This window comes from Salvelinus fontinalis, chromosome 17 (genome assembly GCF_029448725.1).
Source record: "Salvelinus fontinalis isolate EN_2023a chromosome 17, ASM2944872v1, whole genome shotgun sequence".
NCBI classification, from domain to species: Eukaryota; Metazoa; Chordata; class Actinopteri; order Salmoniformes; family Salmonidae; genus Salvelinus; species Salvelinus fontinalis.
This window is the reverse complement of record NC_074681.1, coordinates 22,499,566-22,520,164: the sequence shown is the minus strand read 5'-3', so window position 1 is coordinate 22,520,164 and position 20,599 is coordinate 22,499,566. Positions and strand designations below refer to the sequence as shown.

Below are 20,599 nucleotides of genomic sequence, written 5' to 3'. Positions count from 1 at the left end.
TTAAAGAAACCAAGCAAGCTGTTAAGCTTTCAGTAAGGTAGAGCTATCTGGAAAAACTGTAAGCTAGCTACAAGTTCTGTGATAAGTAATGAATAAACCTTCAACATCTTCCTCACTGATAAAGCAGCAATTACTGAAATCCATGTGTCAAATTCCAAATTACCACAGTACATGACTTGGTGTTAGCACTTCAACAATAGGCACTAGGGTATCATGTAGATAAAGATGGAACACGTGACTGTATAGCAACTGAACAACACCTTGACCATGCCAGCATGTCTAGGACCCATTCTATGGAACAGAGTGAGAATGATAGTAAGTTCCATAAGTGTCCAGCAGTAGACAGCCAGAGAGAGGGAGGACAGGAAAACTGTAGACTCACTGTGGCCAGCTCATCAAACTTCCCAAAGAGCTCGTTGAGTAGTTTGACCAGTTCCTGGGCTGTACACTGGGACGCCAGACTGGTGAACCCCACGATATCAGCAAACAGGATACTGGGAGAGAGAAGGAGAAATAGTTACATACAATTTTTTTTTATTTAACATTCATTTAACTAGGCAAGTCATTTAAGAACAAATTCTTATTTGCAACGACGGCCTACCGGGAAACAGTGGGTTAACTGCTTTGTTCAGGAGCAGAACAACAGATTTTTACCTTGTCAGCTCGGGGATTCGATCCAGCAACCTTTCAGGTACTGGCCCAACACTCTAACCACTAGGCTACCTACCAACCCATGCTAAGTCAGACTGTCTCATTGGACTTGTTAAATTACATTTAGAAAGCAACGTGGAAGTGAGCATTGTCTCTATTCATAATGTGTTTTCCTCCAATCAATCAAACGTTGTGATTAACGAACCGTGACAGCCAATGAGATGATCCCTGTTCTGTTCCACTGACTGACTGGCAGTGAAGTCAAGCAGATGAACTCAGAATAGAAACATGGATAATTCTTCCCTAGATCATTCTCATATGAATCAAAGCAGAGCCATGCCCTGTTAGGAGCTAGACAGAAATATAAATACATCTTAACCCTTAGACAAACTAACTAGAAGAGTAGATATTATAAGCAGACACAGCTCATATAGGGCCCAAAGTTTGTCTTGACTGGGGAAAACTCTGGCCCCAAGTTACATGATGTAACAGGTCCTTAAGGGGACCTAACAACATGAATATGTATCTGTTCAGACCTGAGAAGCTTAGTTATCTTGTATGGAATTGTCCTAACTGCTGGGGGAGCAGGGGAGGTGTGGTAAGGGGATCATTCATCTTCATCTACATATGATGATTGACCATACTGCTTTGCATGTCTGTGTTTAAGGCTCTCGTGGTCAAAGCGTACTGCTGTCTTTCTTTGGGATGGACTTTTCTCAGTGTGACAGAGAGCGCACACACACACATACACACACACAGCGTGTCCCTCCGGCGTGACGATCTGTGAGCTGCTAAATGCCAGTTTGTCATATCCCAGATGTCAACGTAATGAACTGCAATGGATTCAATTTACTGTGATTGTTTTAATTGGAAGCCATCTACGAGCAGCAAACATTTGGAGAGAGAACTTGAAATATTGTGCTCATGGTGAAACATGAGCTGTGGTTAAACAGCCATTTTAATGCAGCTCCAGTCCTATCCCACAGCCCCAAACCTAAATAGCACCAACCCCCAGCTCCCATCAAGCAGAATGTTTCCCCAAAACCCACCCCAGACACAAAATGAATTGCCTCTTAAGGACATGAACGTTTTCTGAATCAAACAAATCATCCTATAAGGGCCATTTATGTGAGTCGATGTTATTAGCCTAATGTTATATATTGCCCTCCCCCAGTGCCCCATCACCAGGCCAGGCAGCTATAGTTGACCTTCCCATAGTTGACCTTCCATCATGTCCCCCACCCAGATCTCATCTCATCACATTCCAGGGATCATCCCTTCTCTCTCCCTATTATAGTAATGTGTGGCAAGGTTAGGAGCTGCTGTGACAGCAAAAACTAACACATTTCTGTTTTATCAAGTGTATAATGGATCAATAAAGATTGTATTTTATTGTAATGTCACCAAGTCCCTCTGAAGCAGCCAGGTGCTAGCTAGAACTAGACCCACACAGTGACCCAGAGGGGGTCAAGCCTAGAGGTCCCGCAGGGGTGGAGTGTGTGTGTGTGTGTGTGTGTGTGTGTGTGTGTGTGTGTGTGTGTGTGTGTGTGTGTGTGTGTGTGTGTGTGTGTGTAGTTGTTGACATCAAGGCTCTTGTAAAGAGCAGGACAGAAACATTCTGCTTGATGAGGTGGTGTGTGTGGGGTGCAGCGTCTAATCAATACCACCTTGAGCAGAGGGTCCCTGGCTGGATAATGCTGTTAAATCAGGTGGCATGTGGTGCCATGACACACACACACACACACACACAAACACACACACACACACACACACACACACACACACACACACACATGACACATCATCAACAGGCATAAAGCCCCCAGAGGGCCCTGCTCTAAGAACACTAGACCTGTCAGGTGTGACAAGAATGTGTCAGGTGGGATTCAGGAGACGATTGTGACGCAACCTGTTTGTCTGTCTGCCTGTCTGAGATTACGCAACAATAGCAGATTGTCAGCAGGATTGGGCATGTTGCAGTAGTGGTGCATGGGTAAAATCAATGGGAAAGATAATCCAGGAAAAAAGCCATATTACAACCTGTGTTCTGATAATTGCATTGTTTTCTTTATAACTCATTAGTTCATACACCAACTTGACAACATGGTGACAACAGTCACACAGTGGCAGAATAAAGTCAATATCACATTTTTTATTTGTTATTATGTATTGTTTATTTCTCCTTTTGTTTATTTGTATTGTTTATTATTTTTATTTTATTTGTACCTTTTTTTAGTTTATGATTTAATTTTACATCAGTTTATTTAGTAAATACTTTTTAAATACTTATGTTTGTTAAAACTGCATTGTTGGTTAAGGGCTTGTAAGTAAGCATTTCACTGTAAGGTGAACACCTGTTGTATTCGGCGCAAGTAACAAATAAAATTTGATTTGATGTGTTTCCTCGCAAAACCAGAGAGAAAAATATGTCCGGTGAAGTCCACAAAACAAATATTGGATGTAGCAAACAGTTACATGACCTACAGCATGGTAAAGCAAGTCAATGTGTTAGACAATTTTAAACTGCTAAACAACTATGTATTTAGTACCACTGAGAGTTACCGCAAGTCGCAAAGAATCCAGGAGCTGCCTCCACTATTACAGCACTATTTCAACTTCCATATTTCAACATCATCAAATCACCTATGCTTAGTGTAATACAGTGACAACTTAAATATACCAAAAACGATTTAGTGTAATTAACGTAAGCTAAATATCATATGGCTGTCCATGGTGCTGATTTCTGTGTGTAGACCTGTGTGTGTATACACACATGTGCGCAAGTAGAAAAAACATGTTTACTCCCCCAACTTGTAGAGGAATGCTATGCCAACCTCTCTTTCATGTTGCCAAAACGGTCTATGACTCCTGTCACAGAGTAGTGCATGCGTTCAGTATTTGTTGTCCTAGACTACCTTGCTAACATACTTGCTTGCTTAACTTCCTCTCATGGGCAATGGTGAGACAGCTAGTTAACGTTAGCCTATACTACATCTAACTTAGTTAGGTACATATTGATAAAACTATTGTTTTGGCCTTACTGCTATTAGCCCATACAAACGCATTAAATAACAGATGCACTACACGGAAAAACAGATAGTTCCAAAAAAGGAAGTTTGTTCTGAAGTATCTGTCCTATATCTGAGAGATATAAGAAAGATCAGGAAACATTTGTTGTTGTTTTTACATGTGTTTAACCCCTTATTTTTGGCACTGAAAAGTCTCCAAGAAGGCCACTTGTATTGCTTCTTTGATCAGAACAGCAGTTTTCAGCTGTGTTAACATAATTGCAAAAGGGTTTTCTAATGATCAATTAGCCTTTTAAAATTATAAACTTGGATTAGCTAACACAACGTCCCATTGGAACAGCGGAATGATGGTTGCTGATAATGGGCCTCTATACACCTATGTAGATATTCCATAAAAAAATCAGCCGTTTCCAGCTACAATAGTCATTTACAACATTAACAATGTCTACACTGTATTTCTGATCAATTTGATGTTATTTTGATGGACAAAAAATTTGCTTTTCTTTCAAAAACAAGGACATTTCTAAGAGACCCCAAACTTTTGAACGGTAGTGTATACTTCCATAATATTTTTCAATTGGTAGCAGGAGACCTTCAGACGAGTCTTGTGAGGCCTGTGGGCATGCTAAAGCAGGCCAAACCGTTCTAATGCTACAGGCGATTCTGTGAGAAGACTGGTTTTCAGGATGTCTCATGGTGTGACAAACACCACTCTAGCTCTGTCACCTTTCACTGCAGATGCGGAAGTGCGACATCGGCGAATGCAGTGGAATGCATTCGCAGATTGTATTGTATTTTTGTATTATGCTAACTAGATATCCTTGCGGGCCCTGACATCAACTTTAGAGGGTTAATACTACGGGCTTGTCATACTAAATGTCATTCTCTCGTTGGCCAGACAGGATCAGATATATGGACTACAGATACTGAAACAGAGGGGCGCGGTTTCGCTTACTGAGATTCCTTCTCTGGCTGAAACATTCAGCTACTTGCGAATTGAAGAAACATTATGAAAGAGACAGATGGTTGATTTGTAGGCTGCAAGGATAAAGCAAGCCTCTTTTGGTAGGATGAGGCAGATGGAATTCTTTGCTGACTGGATAATGCTACTGAGATATTTTTTTGCTGTTATCACATTGTTAGTTCGCAAACAAGCAAACAGGTCTGATGCATTGCTTTCCTAATTTTCTTTGCATTTCTACTTTCCTCTCTTTCGTTCCCAGTATAATTCTGCACACACCAGTGCATATCCTCTCCCTTATTTTCTCCCTCTCCTCAGTGCAACAGAAACAGACACACACAGATTAATGTGCTGTAAATTGAGAGATGAATAAATACAATCTCATTTGAAAGCATCTATTAAATTAGACTACACTGTATTACATTATCTAGTTTACAAAGCCATATCCATATCAAGAAGACTTACACTATGGCTAGCATTTCATGTGTGGTTATGTTCTGTAACATATTATGGTTTTACTTAGTAAAGGGCAACTCTTCCACTTTTCAACCTCATATTCATTATCTCCAGCACCAAACAAATGTCTACATTTGTGGAAATGGCACATTTCTAAGTTTTATAGAAACAATACTGTAATTAACGGTAGGAAAATACCCTCCCTCTTGCTAGAAACACATTGCAGGTTTAGAAAATTGTTGTTTTTCTTACTTTTAATCCTACCCTGTGATGGCACAGAGAAGCATTTTTTAGGACCTTTCGTTTTATGTTTTTACCACAGATCACGCACCATTTTCACATTATGTAGACACTGGTGCTGGAGATAATTCATATTTGAGGTTGAAAAGTGGCGGAGTTGCCTATAGTTTTGGTAACGCTTCATATTTTAATTGTATTATTTTTAAGATAATTAGTCCTGTATAATATTTAAGTGTTTAGTAACTTCCGACACAATGCCCACACCAGCACCATATCATAATAGTCCAAGCTACCTTAACCCTCACACTCCCGACTGGGGCCATTTTGACCTCAGAGGCATATTTTTTATCATAGCCCAAAGGTGTTATCCATACCAGCAGAGGGTGCAGGGGGGGCTGTATCAGTGATCTTGTCCAGGTAGACAGATCATCTACAGAGATTGTCCAGATAGACAGATCATCTACAGAGATTGTCCAGATAGACAGATCATCAGCAGAGATTGTCCAGATAGACAGATCATCAGCAGAGATTGTCCAGATAGACAGATCATCTACAGAGATTGTCCAGGTAGACAGATCATCTACAGAGATTGTCCAGGTAGACAGATCATCTACAGAGATTGTCCAGATAGACAGATCATCTACAGAGATTGTCCAGAGAGACAGATCATCTACAGAGATTGTCCAGAGAGACAGATCATCAGCAGAGATTGTCCAGGTAGACAGATCATCTACAGAGATTGTCCAGGTAGACAGATCATCAGCAGAGATTGTCCAGATAGACAGATCATCTACAGAGATTGTCCAGATAGACAGATCATCTACAGAGATTGTCCAGATAGACAGATCATCAGCAGAGATTGTCCAGATAGACAGATCATCTACAGAGATTGTCCAGGTAGACAGATCATCTACAGAGATTGTCCAGGTAGACAGATCATCTACAGAGATTGTCCAGGTAGACAGATCATCAGCAGAGATTGTCCAGATAGATAGATCATCAGCAGAGATTGTCCAGGTAGACAGATCATCAGCAGAGATTGTCCAGATAGACAGATCATCAGCAGAGATTGTCCAGGTAGACAGATCATCAGCAGAGATTGTCCAGGTAGACAGATCATCAGCAGAGATTGTCCAGGTAGAAAGATCATCTACAGAGATTGTCCAGAGAGACAGATCATCTGCAGAGATTGTCCAGGTAGACAGATCATCTAGAGATTGTCCAGGTAGACAGATCATCAGCAGAGGTATTGCTCCCTGTGCACTCACCTAAGATTGTACTTTTCTATCCCACGTATTGTATGACTTTGTACAAAACCAAAATTACCTTTTGTGCATATACAAATCTGTTAATGGTATACAAGGTCTGCCAATGGTATAAATACTTGATAGAACTGCAATACAGAACTAAGATACACTCTGAATCTACACAGAGAGTTGTACTGGTGTGTATTCTCTGAAAAGTAGTTATTCTAGGGCAAATCTCAAAAAGCATTTATTTGAATCCCGGTTTCTCTGGAGACAATATTAACTTATACATAGAGGAGGACCTGTATCAGTGATCTTGACCTGATAGACAAATCCCCTGTAGAGATGGAGCACCTTATGCACTCGTCTATTGTTATAACTAGTTCGAACTAGGTTAAAATGACCTTACATATATGCTAGGCTGCAGTCAAAACAGCTCATCAAATTCTGTCAGTGGTATGAATATTTGGTAGAACTGTAATATAGAAACCAGTTACCCTCTAAATGTACACACAGTGCTGTTTTGGTGTATATTCTTTGAAAAATAGTTGTTCTACGGGAAATGTTATGTAAATACCAGAATTCCTATAACATCATCCAATATTCAATATGTGCAACTTGTTTCACTAGCAGCAATGCTAATGCTGGTTGTGGTGTAAGTAAATAATTAAAACTCTAAGGATCAATGGATGAATCACTTTTTGTCAATAGAATTAACTATATTTTAAATGTTGGTGTACTGCCCCTTAAAATGGCAGTCAATTTTGTCAAAAAATGTATTTTTCAGCTAGTAATTACTATCTTGTCTCATCGCTACAACTCCCGTACGGGCTCGGGAGAGACGAAGGTCGAAAGCCATGTGACCTCCGAAGCACAACCCAACCAAGCCGCACTGCTTCTTAACACAGCGCGCCTCCAACCCGGAAGCCAGCAGCACGAATGTGTCAGAGGAAACACCGTGCACCTGGCCCCCTTGGTTAGCGCGCACTGCGCCCGGCCCGCCACAGGAGTCGCTGGAGCGCGATGAGACAAGGATATCCCTACCGGCCAAACCCTCCCTAACCCGGACGATGCTAGGCATATTGTGCGTCGCCCAACGGACCTCCCGGTCGCGGCCGGCTACGACAGAGCCTGGGCGCGAACCCAGAGACTCTGGTGGCGCAGCTAGCGCTGCGATGCAGTGCCCTATACCACTGCGCCACCCGGGAGGCCAAAATATGTATTTAGATTTTTTTTTTTAAATGATACTACAATTAAATTATGGTAACTCGTCTTTTTAGTACTTATGTGGATAGTAAGCGGCACAGTATTTAAGGGAAATCTTTACATTTCTGTTTAACAGAATATATTAATTAATTGTAATTTAGCAATAATAACAGTCTGTTTAGATATATTTTCATCAGATAACATTATTTACATGTCTAATGATGTTTTTATAATCATTCAGTTTATATTTTGCTATGATTGTTGTTTTTTCCAAAAGTTTCTACTTGGGGGTCAAAATGACCCCCGTTGGTAATCTATGTACAGTATGTAAAATATGTTGGTAGTATGAGGGTTACTGATCTGATTTATTTAAAATCAAATAACGCCCACAGTTGTGGAAGATAATAATAAAGTATTGACTAAACTGCTGTAATATTGTTTACTTTGCAGTTACTGCCCACCTAAATCCTATCATCCACCCCCTGCAATATGCTTGGATCTCTTATAATGGATCGTCAGTGGGCACTAACTGCATGTGAATAAGGCCTACAGTAAAGCCCTTTGGTGCAGTGAGAGGCGTAGTGCAATCAGAAGCACTCCATTGAGATGTGTCCATGCTTAACCACCACACACACACTGTTTTATGCAATACAGTTTAGTCTCCACTGCAGAGGCTTAATGTCGAGGCTAAGCAAACTTCCCACCGCACACCTTAATGCCCCAACGCCCACCTCAATGCCCCAACGCCCCTCTGACAACATAAAGGAAGAGAGAGGGAGGAGAGAGAGAGATGGAGAGAGGGGGCTCGGGGAGAGAGATGAAGAGAGGGGGGAGAGGGGCGGGGGGAGAGGGAAATGGAAAGAGGGGGCAGAGGGCAAGAGAGAGATGGAGAGAGGGGCGGGGGGACAGTGAGATGGATAGACGTTGTGGGGGGAGAGTGAGATGGAGAGAGGATGAGGGGAGAGAGAGATGGAGAGAGGGGCGGGGGGACAGTGAGCTGGATCAACGGGGCGGGGGGGTAGTGAGATGGAGAGAGGGTCGGGGGGATAGTGAGATGGAAAGAGGGGGGAGGGAGAGAGTGGGCGGGTAGAGAGAGAGAGAGATGGAGAGAGAGGACGGGGAAGGTGTAAACAAATTACTTAGACATCAAAGCTGGTTAATCATATGAAAGCAGATCCGCCCACAAACCTCTAATTGATCACTGGCTGTTTGTTTACTGGACAGGGAGGGAGGGAGGGAATACAGAGGGATGAGGGAGGGAGGGAAAGAGAGAGAGGGAGGAACGGACTCCAAAAAAGCCCTCTGGAAGTGGAAGAGATACTGAAGTCCATGAAGAAGCACTCAGTGAACCCACTAAATAAATCGCTGGTCCCCCTCCAGCGAAACGACAGTGTATCGGCCGGTAACATTCTGTGCAAGCTAATGCCATTTGGCAAAAACTGACACCCACCACTGACTGAGACACAATTCCTCTCTGTCTGCTCACAAGAAGCTCTGCTCAATGCCAACATAACCATTACAATAGCAAACCCTCTAGCAAACCCAACAGCATCCCAACTCATACATGTGTCTATAAATCCACTGGTAATGGTATAGTGGATTGCTAGTGGTATGAGGTTCTTTTAACTGGAGCTTAAAGCTCTAATCTAGAGGAGACAGCGTGAGCAGGTAATATGATGCTCTTATAACTGGAGCTTAAAGCTCTATTGTAGAGGACACGGAACGTGAGAATTTGAGCTCAGCCAGTAGAGGGCTTGGTTTGGCAGCCAAGGCAGGATATTACTTATTAAGAGCCGGAGGAGTCTACTGCTCACTGAGCGTTGCTTAATCCACCTTTCACTGGAACCTAGAGGAACTATGACTCCCCAGGCCATTTTCTTCCCCAGGGACCCAATAAGATGTGACGCTCCCAGAAGTTGTCATGTTCACCCATGGGCCATGGCATAGTGCCCTCGGTCCGGCCAAAACATGGCGGCATCCTGACCTTGGCGTGAGGTGAGGTTGGAGGAGAGGTTCACTACAACTCACGTCGTTAGTTTATTATTGTGAAAAACTCTTTAGATTTTTGCCCACGGAACCAAAACTTGCCGGTTCTAATCCTGTGAGGGACAGTGTAGCCTTAAGCAAGGCACTGAATGGATGATAGAACTACTCTATTTAGAAACGCAATATAATATTATGCAAGTGACCTTGAGTTGGATAGGGGGTATATTTCACAGTGATAAAAAAACACAGCAAGGAACGAATATTACAATCAATCGCCATTCTGCAGTAACGATGGATTTGGATGCAGGGTCTTTCTGGGACAAAGCACTCTGCCGTAATGTTAGATTGTGTTACTCTCTCTCCATCTCTGAGTTTAGCTACATCCACAGCGCATGTTTGGTTTCCCTTTGTGGAAATATTATAACACAACCAGACAGTATTTATGCTTCTGCTTTTAGCTGAAAATGACTAAGAGGAGAAAATGTCTCAGTCTGTTAATTCATGGCTAAATGAGTCAAAGAGGGTGTAGGCAATATGTGTGGGGAGTTTTGAGTTGTTTTAAATGAACCAATGCCAAGTTTATCACCCTGACGCTGGGTTGGGAGTTCGGAGATTGGGTGGGTGTCCTACCTGACGTTGTCATGGCGTTGGATGTAGATCTTGTGGAAGATCCTTTCAGGAGGCTTCAGGAAATCTTCTTTCATCTCCATTGCCACGTTCCTTGGCAACAAACTCATCAGAAGGCGCTCCTGTGTGTGTGGGTGAGAACGAGAGAGAGAGAGAGAAAGAAAGAAAGAAAGCAAAAGACAGAGTGACGAGAAGGAATGAGAGTTATACTGTATCAGACTTGAGAATAGGAGAGGAGAGAGTGTTGGTGCTGGTGCAGATAAGAAAAGTGAGAGACAAAAAGGTGGTGTATCAAACAGAATTGAAAAAGTGTGTGAATGAGTCACCAAGTGTGATAAAAAAAGAAAAATGGGGGGAAGAAAGGAGCCATGCATAAATGAGACATCATACACGTGATTTTAACCTTATGCCTTCTGTTAATGTGTGTGTGTGTGTGTGTGTGTGCGTGTGTTTGTACCTGTTTCTCATTCTCGTCCTCCATGCGTAGCCTCTCCTCGATGCAGTTGCGTGCCTGTAGGAAAGCCTTCCTTTGGGCTCGCTCAGTCAGGATGCGCACAAACAATCCAGACAGGTTCACACTGGTAAACAGCACTGTGTTGGCCACCAGCTACAAGCACAAACAACACAACATTATACCACTTAGCACATGCTTTTATCCAAAGTGACATAGGATCCCTGCAGAAATTGAACGTATGACCTTAAAGTTGCTAGTGCCACGCTCTCACCAACTGAACTACACAGGACTATGTTCTCAAGGCAAGACTGTCTTAAATAGCAAATACATGTATTGACTGTCTGATAATTGTGCAAAGTACATACAGTATGGTGATAGTGAAACTATACTTTGACAGGTAGCTAGCTAACATGGCTATGCCCCCATACGATGACAATTCCCCCATCCGCAGGGCATGAGTGGTCATTGAACGCTTTGATGAGCATGAAAACTATTTAAATAATATGCCACGGCAGTCTCAGTCACCAGATCTCAACCCAATTGAACATTTATGGGAGATTCTGGGGCGGTGCCTGAGACAGCGTTTTCCACCACCATCAACAAAACACCAAATTATGGATTTTCTCATGGAAGAATGGTGTCACATTCCTCCCATAGAGTTCCAGACACTTGTAGAATCTCTGCCAAGGAGCATTGAAGCTGTTCTGGTGGCTCTGCCGGCTCGTGGTGGTCCAATGTCCTATTAAGACGCTTTATGTTGGTGGTTCCTTCATTTTGATAGTTACCTGCGTTATATCTTTAAAGGGGAAATCTGTGATTGCTACATCCAGTTTTGGACTTTTAAATTCACATATACTGTATATCCATAGATTTTTAAAGAACATAACTTAAACATTTTTTGTTCAATTGTCTTATCCCATCAGAACCCCAAATATAAGCTTGTTTTACCTCTTTTGTTTGAAAACAATGTAATTGAAAACAAGCACTGTATAGCCTCAAAACATGACTAAAACTATCATGGATGGTCAGTCCATGTATCCATAGCTCTGTCAATGAATTGTAGAGTAGTACAATTCCCCAGTCCCATCCCTTAGTGGTGGGTTGTCCGCTTTGTTATTGTTTGAACTGCAGATGGCCCCTTTAACGCATGGGCCAGGTGAAGCTGAGGTATCAGAAACCATCTGGCCTAAACACATAGCACACTGACAGACTGATGCACTGTATAGATATAGGAAGAGATAACAGCTGTACTGTACATTCACAAACATTATTTTGAAGTCAAAAATAACGTATTTGCTTTGTCTTGTGTCATTACACATTTGGAAACAATCAATCAATCAGTGTGTGTGTGTGTGTGTGTGTGTGTGTGTGTGTGTGTGTGTGTGTGTGTGTGTGTGTGTGTGTGTGTGTGTGTGTGTGTGTGTGTGTGTGTGTGTGTGTGTGTGTGTGTGTGAGCTGTGCTTCCAGCCGAGCATAGGACATGTAGGAGAGAGCAACAGAACAACAGAGTCTGGAACAGTGAGTGTTTTCCATGTGGCTGGGCATGACTGGTCCTGGCACAGTGTGACCTTTACAACAACAAAACAAGGCCTGCACACAGAAGCACACATACACAAATACACACACACACACACACACACACACACACACACACACACACACACACACACACACACACACACACACACACACACACACACAAGTTCATTAAAACTCTGTATAACCTCAGCCAGCCTTCCTCACCAGGAGCAATACTCAACATGGACTAATTGATTCCACAGACCCTGATTGGGGATTGGTCACTGGTGTTTACAAAGTCTACTGTAATATAGGTCATTGTCAGAGTGTGATGACTGGTGTCGAGAACAAGCATTTAAAAAACACAATACAGGCAACAGCAGCCAATGGGATGATTAGTTACACAGTACTGTACTGTAGGGTTTGTGATTGTATTTGATGAGGGCAAGCTTGATACTGTCAACCTGACTACCAACTTTTATAAACGGGGATCTGACCTGACCCCCAAGGCACAAGAAATCCATGGTCTCACAAGACTGCCATACAGACGACAACCCTCGAATATCCGCCAGTGTGTTGGTGGACTCTTATAACAGAAGTCAGCAAAATAAAAACTGCAGTGACTAATCAGGAGAGGGAAAAGAAAGAGTCTAGCCCAAGTCCTTCTCTCTCTGACTGAGGCGAGGCTTGGCTATTGTTGGCTTGTTTACACCACACATAGACACACTGAGATTCTGAAGAGAAGGTGGTCTACAGGTCCTGTACGGTTACACCGCTGAGCTCATCTTCAGGATTAAGGGATTAGCTTTCCCTCCCCAGGCTGCACTCTGCTTCTGCTAGCACTGTCCATCACACACTGTCTTCCTGGTCCACATACAGTATAGGCTACAGGCGTTAGATATTATAGGCCACATGCTAAAAACCAAAAAACACACATAACCTTAACCTGTAAGGAGAAGAACTAGAGCTGATTTGATAGAGCTCAATCTATCCAGAGAGAGAGAGTGTGTGAGAGAGAGAGAGAGAGAGAGAGAGAGAGAGAGAGAGAGAGAGAAAGAGAAAGAGAAAGAGAAAGAGAAAGAGAAAGAGAAAGAGAGAGAGAGAGAGAGAGAGAGAGAGAGAGAGAGAGAGAGAGAGAGAGAGAGAGAGAGAGAGAGAGAGAGAGAGAAAGAGAGAGAGAGAGAACGTGTTGAGATTGTCAAGACATTTTAGGTATTTCTGTCCTGAAATAACTTATCTAGCTTTGCAATGCCCTTTATTTAACTGTCTGGTTGTCTGGTATCTGGTTCAGATTCTCAACCTTGGCCTACTTTGGTTCTGCATCAAGGATGTTTTACCCTCATCCTCTGAGGCCTAAGTGGACCAGATATTCCCTATGAAACAGAGGCATATGTGAACCCTGTCTGAACACTGTCTGTCTCCTCTCTCTGTGGTCCTGTTTGTTTTGTTTCACTCTGTGTTGGCGGTGTAGGATGATATGAGGTTGGGTCATATTATTAGACATACACTCTCATAATAGCTTGATTTTCTATCAGACATGGCAGCTGATCACTTGATCTCAAAGGTGAGATTCTAGTAAATCTCGGATGTGCTTCAGAACAAGTATAATAAGTGATGAGGCTTTCCATTTTCAGATAATGTGCTCTGTGTTTTCATAATTGACATAATTGACAGGCAGTTGCAATATATAAATGGGGAATGGTACATTTGAACGGGAGTGTGTTTTCATAGATGATCCCTGTTCCCACGTCTTGTGTGATATTGAAATTCATACCATAGACCCAAGTCATATCAGTCACACAGGCTATTTTGAAGTCAATGGTGTGAGACAGACACACCTCTATAGGCTCTAGCGGATACTGCTCGTTCGCCTGCCGCTACCACTAGCAGGCTTGAAACTGAGCATGCATGTCGCACATGGCTAGTCGAACGCCAAACGCTTCATTGAGACAATGTTGAAACATCAATCCATGTGAGTCAGTGGCACATTTTTATTTGTGCCGATGGAAAGTGGTTTTGACATTGATTGATTGATTTTTTATCAATCATTAGAATTCTTGATATCAATAATTCATTTTTTTTATTGATGATTATATTATATATATCAATAATTATATGATAATGACATTCATGAGAGCGGGATTGCATTTGCATGTTCCTACATACTGTTGCTAGTGAAAGTCTACACACCCCTTGCACAGTCTTCACATTTTGTTGCCTTAAAATTACATCTAAAATTAGATTACTACATTTGATCATTTTCCTATAGATCTACACATATTACTCCTCTTTTTAAAAATTGTAAGAACATTTTGGAAAATTATCCAAATTCATGATAAAATATGTTTTCAATGTATTGATTGAGTATGTCTTCACAGCCCATTAGTTAATACTTGGTGGAGCACCTTTGGCAGCCATTACAGCTGTGATTAATTTTGAATAAGATTCTACTAACCTTGCACAACTCTTAGGGCATCATATCCATTATTTTTGTCAAAATGACTCAACCTCAGTAAATTTGGTTGGGATTCATTGACAGACTACTAGACCATTCAGTAACACTCAACACCTCTTGGAAAGCCAATGTGTTGATCTTTGGCATTAGAATTTGTGTAACTGTTCTGCTGAAAAATAAAACTATGGCAAGGTTAGTTTTTCAGCAGACTATTGCAGGTTTTCCTCTAACTTTTTATCTGTCAAATGTATTTTGATGCTAACATACTCTCCAGCCCCTGCCGGAAACAAGCATACCCATAACATGATGCTGCCACCACAATATTAGTCTTATTCAAGATGATTCACCAAGGATGTTTCCACCAAGTATTAACTATGGCACACCATTTTTTATTTAATTTAATAAAATCTATCGATGCAAAGCATTAAAAAGAGGAGTGCTTTTCTTTTTACTGATTTGCCTCATGATTTGTCAACTCGTGCACAATTTCTCTGTCCTTCACATCAGAGTGCTGCTGCAGGCTCTGTGCGTGTCTTGACCAATCAGATTCACAGAAAGGTCACACGTGCCGGGCAGGTCGCACGTGCCGGGCACAACAAACCAAGCTGGAGGCTCGCTCTCCACTTTCCGCCGGCATTTATTTAGCAAGCGTGATAACACATGATGAATGCCTACAGGTCAGGCTACAGTCTCTATGTCTGCCCTGCTGTTAAGCAGTTTTATTGACAGGGGTACAAACTAATGTTATTATCTGTTTAGCCGGCATATAGGCACCCTGTAACGCCTCCTCGATGGAGTCAGATGGAACTCGATGGAGTCAGATGGAACTCTGTGTTCAGTGCGTGAGTGGAGTCCCATATGACATTTCTGATGATGGTCTCATCAAAACATGTCCTGGAGAGAGGAGGGAAGTGTCATGCCTATGATCTTCCTTTCTGTCTTGGTCAGTTTCAAAATGTGGGCTTTGAGCTGCACTGTCAGGTTACCAAATCATGTAACAATGCCGTAGAGTAGGATTGACTCAATGTGGATCTATAAAAGAGGAGCATGATCTTCTGGTTGACTCAATAGACCCTGTGTTGACAAGTGCAAGTGCTGTTGGCCGCGTGAGCACACTCTCCACACGGATGCGCCAGCACAGCCCACTGTCAATGTGGACTCCCAGGTACTATGAGTTCACCTTCTCAATGTGCTCTCTGTTTACCACTATGGGGCTGTGGTCCCCAATGGACTTAGGGTCAAGGATCATCTCCTCTGTTTTTTTTCACATTCAGTTGTAGGTGATGTTCATCAGACCAGCTGACGAATCCTTCAATCTCTGCCCTGTAGCCAGTGGTGTCAAAGCCTTTGTTTAAGAGCCCGAGGACAGCAGTGTCGTCCAAGAACTCAACTATGTAGTTGTTGGGATGCCTGCAGGTGTAGTCCCCTATACAGCATGAAGCGTATAGGAGAACTTCGTGGAAGCACCATTGGCAGCCATTACAAGTGTGAATGATTTTGAATGAGACGAATATGCTTGTTACCGGCAGGGGCTGGGGAGTACTGTATGTTAGGATCAAAATGAATTTGAAAGGAGCAAAGGACAAGTAAAACATTAAGAGGAAAACCTGCCATAGTCTTCTGAAAACCTACCCTGCCATAGTTTTATTTTCAGTGAAACAATTAAACTAATTCTAATTCGAAAGACACAGCAGAACGGCTTTCCAAGAGGTGCTGAGTGTTCCTGAATGGTCTAGTAGTCTCAGTCCTGATCTAAATCTGCTTAAAAATCAGTGACAAGAATTGAATATTGTTGTCTGGCAATGATTCCCAAACAAATTTACTGCTCTTGAGTAATTTTGACAAAAACAATGGTTATGTTGCCCTTGGAGTTGTGCAAGGCTAGTAGAATCTTATTCCAAATGATTCCCAGCTGTAATGGCGGCCAAAAGTTATTCCACCAAGTATTAACCCTGGGGTGTGAAGACATACTCAATCAATACATGCAATCAACACATTTTAATTTCTTACTTTTTTTATTATTTTGAAAAAAGATTCTACATTTTTAAAAAGAGCAGTACGTTGTGTAGATCTATAGGAAAATAATAAAATGTAATCCATTTTTTGATTAATTTTTATAGCAGCAAAATGTGAAGACTGCAAGGGGTGTGTAGACTTTCACAAGCGACTGAATGTAGGAGCATGCAAATGGAATTCAGCCCCTATGAAGGTCATTAATATATGATTATTGATATAAACAAATTAATTAATTATATAAAAATTGATTAATTATTAATATAAAAATTATATAAATATATGTTAAAACGGCTTTCCATATAATGTGATATATTTTAACATTACTATTTTTTTAACACACAAACAAGCGTTAATTAATAAAATATGTAATCAGTCATCTCTCAAATGAAGGGGGTGATGACGCAATCTTTGCAAGAGCGAGGGAATCTGATTTCATTGGTCCTCAACTCGTGGCTGTTATTTCATTCATGGTAAGTGAAGATAGCCGTGAGTTGACCTGCCCCGGAGCAGGTTAGTTTTGAAGGACTCTTTGCCATAGAAATGTACCTGTTAAAAGGTGACACACTTTCGTATGGCCAGTTATCCCGAATTGAACTCAGAGTTGACCAAAGTTACCTCGTTAACTCCTCAAACCTACTTCGTGAGATAACCACTACAGACAGGAGAGCAGAGGGGTATCAAAATCCGCTGCACGTCATTGAAGTCCGAGTTTAGATTGAGCTACTGAGCACCTCTTCGTTCATCATCTCGCACAGCCTTGCACTTTCTACAAGCTACTGTAGAGCCTTGCACTTTCTACAAGCTACTGTAGAGCCTTGCACTTTCTACAAGCTACTGTAGAGCCTTACACTTTAAACAAGCTACTGTAGAGCCTTGCACTTTAAACAAGCTACTGTAGAGCCTTGCACTTTAAACAAGCTACTGTAGAGCCTTGCACTTTCTACAAGCTACTGTAGAGCCTTGCACTTTCTACAAGCTACTGTAGAGCCTTGCACTTTCTACTAGCTACTGTAGAGCCTTGCACTTTCTACAAGCTACTGTAGAGCCTTGCACTTTCTACAAGCTACTGTAGAGCCTTGCACTTTCTACAAGCTACTGTAGAGCCTTGCACTTTCTACAAGCTACTGTAGAGCCTTGTACTTTCTACAAGCTACTGTAGAGCCTTGCCCTTTCTACAAGCTACTGTAGAGCCTTGCACTTTCTACAAGCTACTGTAGAGCCTTGCACTTTCTACAAGCTACTGTAGAGCCTTGCACTTTCTACAAGCTACTGTAGAGCCTTGCCCTTTCCACAAGCTACTGTAGAGCCTTGCACTTTCTACAAGCTACTGTAGAGCCTTGCACTTTCTACAAGCTACTGTAGAGCCTTGCACTTTCTACAAGCTACTGTAGAGCCTTGCACTTTCTACAAGCTACTGTAGAGCCTTGCACTTTCTACAAGCTACTGTAGAGCCTTGCACTTTCTACAAGCTACTGTAGAGCCTTGCACTTTCTACAAGCTACTGTAGAGCCTTGCCCTTTCGACAAGCTACTGTAGAGCCTTGCCCTTTCTACAAGCTACTGTAGAGCCTTGCCCTTTCTACAAGCTACTGTAGAGCCTTGCACTTTCTACAAGCTACTGTAGCCTTGCACTTTCTACAAGCTACTGTAGAGCCTTGCACTTTCTACAAGCTACTGTAGAGCCTTGCACTTTCTACAAGCTACTGTAGAGCCTTGCACTTTCTACAAGCTACTGTAGAGCCTTGCACTTTCTACAAGCTACTGTAGAGCCTTGCACTTTCTACAAGCTACTGTAGAGCCTTGCACTTTCTACAAGCTACTGTAGAGCCTTGCACTTTCTTCCGGCTACTGTAAGCCTACATCCAGCACACGCTCGTTATAAAAAAAAATGCATGGCTTGAGTTCACAGTTCTACATGAATCTAAAACATTACATATAGAAACCTAAAACATATTTAATTTAAGAATTGAACATTGTAGGTCCACAAGCGAGACATTGTAGTACGGTGTGGCTCACTTGGTAGAGCATGGCAACGCCAGGGTTGTGGGTTCGATTCCCACAGGGGACCAGTATGAAAATGTATGCCCTCACTACTGTAAATCGCTCTAGATAAGAGCGTCTGCTAAATGACTGAAATGTAAACGTATGAAAAGCTGCCGGTCGCTGTCCAGTGTGACGGTGCTGAACTTCATATTGACATAGGCCTACTCATTGCTTCCTCTCGCCGATGTTATCCCTTATCGGTTCTTCATAAAAGCCGTTACCCATGCCTTGAACAGCCTAGTGGTTAACTATGTATACACACATACAAATTAGTATGCACCCACTTACCGTTCTCCATAATTTCTGCGTCTTGACTGTCACCGAGGTCGCTGTCACAATTATATGAGAGATGGCAATCATTATTCCAAACAGTACTGCTAACAGAGTCCGCACGGGCAGGAGCGAGTAGGCGACGAATGTAACCAGCATGAGCTGCCACATGCCCTGCTCTGGGTTGGTCGGGGGCTCCAGCCCGACGGCTCCGAGAGAGAAGGGACAGCAGAGGAACGAGAAGGTGAAGGCGAAGAGCAAGGTCAGGTTGACGATCTGCTGGAGCTGGGTCACCTGTAGGTATTTGACGTTGGTGACAATGAAGAGGGATACGAAGACGATACAGTGGACAGGATGGGACCCCTTGGAGATGGTCAGATTGGGCCCGGAAAGCAACTCCACCACGGCCAGCGTCGATGCCATGATGATGAGCACCGCCAGGGCTTTGAGAGTGGACGTCTGCTCCAGCTTTAGGTTGTAGTTCTGGAACAGAGACTCCAGCTCCTTACAGTCGAACTCGTCCTCGCATGCAATGGTAGTCAGAGGGACGCCGGGTGGACAGTGGCTTTTCTTCCGCCGGGTTTTGACTTTCTGAAACGGAATTTCCTCCATGTCAGGGCCATTCATAAACGAGACACTGGACCACACAGCGCGCCACAGACCGACGCCGGGAAAATCAAGCACCCAGCCGGCTAGAGGGGAGAGCGTCCCGGATCCCTATTGCTGGAAACTGGCGCACGCCACGCAGTATCCACAGGTTGAAATCTGTTGTTCGTGGAGATCAGTCCCCAAGGAAACGTGCAAGCATTTTCTCCCCTTGAGGAAGACTCTAAAAAAGTAGGCTCTCGGCGGCTTTTGTTTCACTCCGGCGAGGAATACAGTGTGGAAACAGACTCGAGCACACGACGGTCGAGTTCTGAATCTAACAGCTTTTCGCTAGGCTTAGATTGGATCACGCCTGCGCATTATGAAGTGGAGATAAGACACGTATTAGTAACTCAACAGATCTCCAACACAAAACAGAGATTTGAGAGGTAGCTGGCACTACAGTCCCCACACAGAGCAAATAACAATCTTACTCGGGGCTTAGTGAGCTATACTGTAGCCTATTTACTGTAGGTTTAAGTCAGAAGAAGTATGTCTATTATATCTTAGAACAATTAATTTGCACAAACTAAAGTAGACTACTGGGTTTTATGTATACAAATGAAAACAGATATGGCACTTCGGGGCCTGTGCACAGAACACAATTAATGTCTGTGTATAACATGTATCAGCTAACAGGCATATGAATAACATAATTGCTGTATAACTGTTATATATTGCACTATAAAATGATATCTATTTTGATCCATTAATAGACTTTGTGCATTCCCCAATTAGAGAAACAGTAGCACATTCACATATCTGTGAGCAGATGTAAAAATAGCAATGCACAAGG

General features: G+C 42.5%; 1 protein-coding gene across 2 annotated transcripts in view; it reads right to left on the bottom strand.

Annotated features, from left to right (window-relative positions):
• Positions 1-20,180, bottom strand: part of LOC129813986 (adenylate cyclase type 1-like) — a 56,537-nt gene extending 36,357 nt beyond the window's left edge. The window contains exons 1-4 of one of the 2 annotated variants that reach the window (XM_055866680.1): positions 19,177-20,180; positions 10,861-11,010; positions 10,407-10,525; positions 383-494 (exon numbers count right to left, since the gene is read on the bottom strand). In XM_055866680.1, coding sequence (XP_055722655.1) covers positions 383-494; positions 10,407-10,525; positions 10,861-11,010; positions 19,177-19,785 — 990 coding nt within the window. In that variant the 5' untranslated portion in view covers positions 19,786-20,180. The remainder of the gene's footprint in view (positions 1-382; positions 495-10,406; positions 10,526-10,860; positions 11,011-19,176) is intronic. The other variant, XM_055866679.1, reaches the window with a different exon arrangement.
• Between the last annotated feature and the right edge of the window lie 419 nt (positions 20,181-20,599).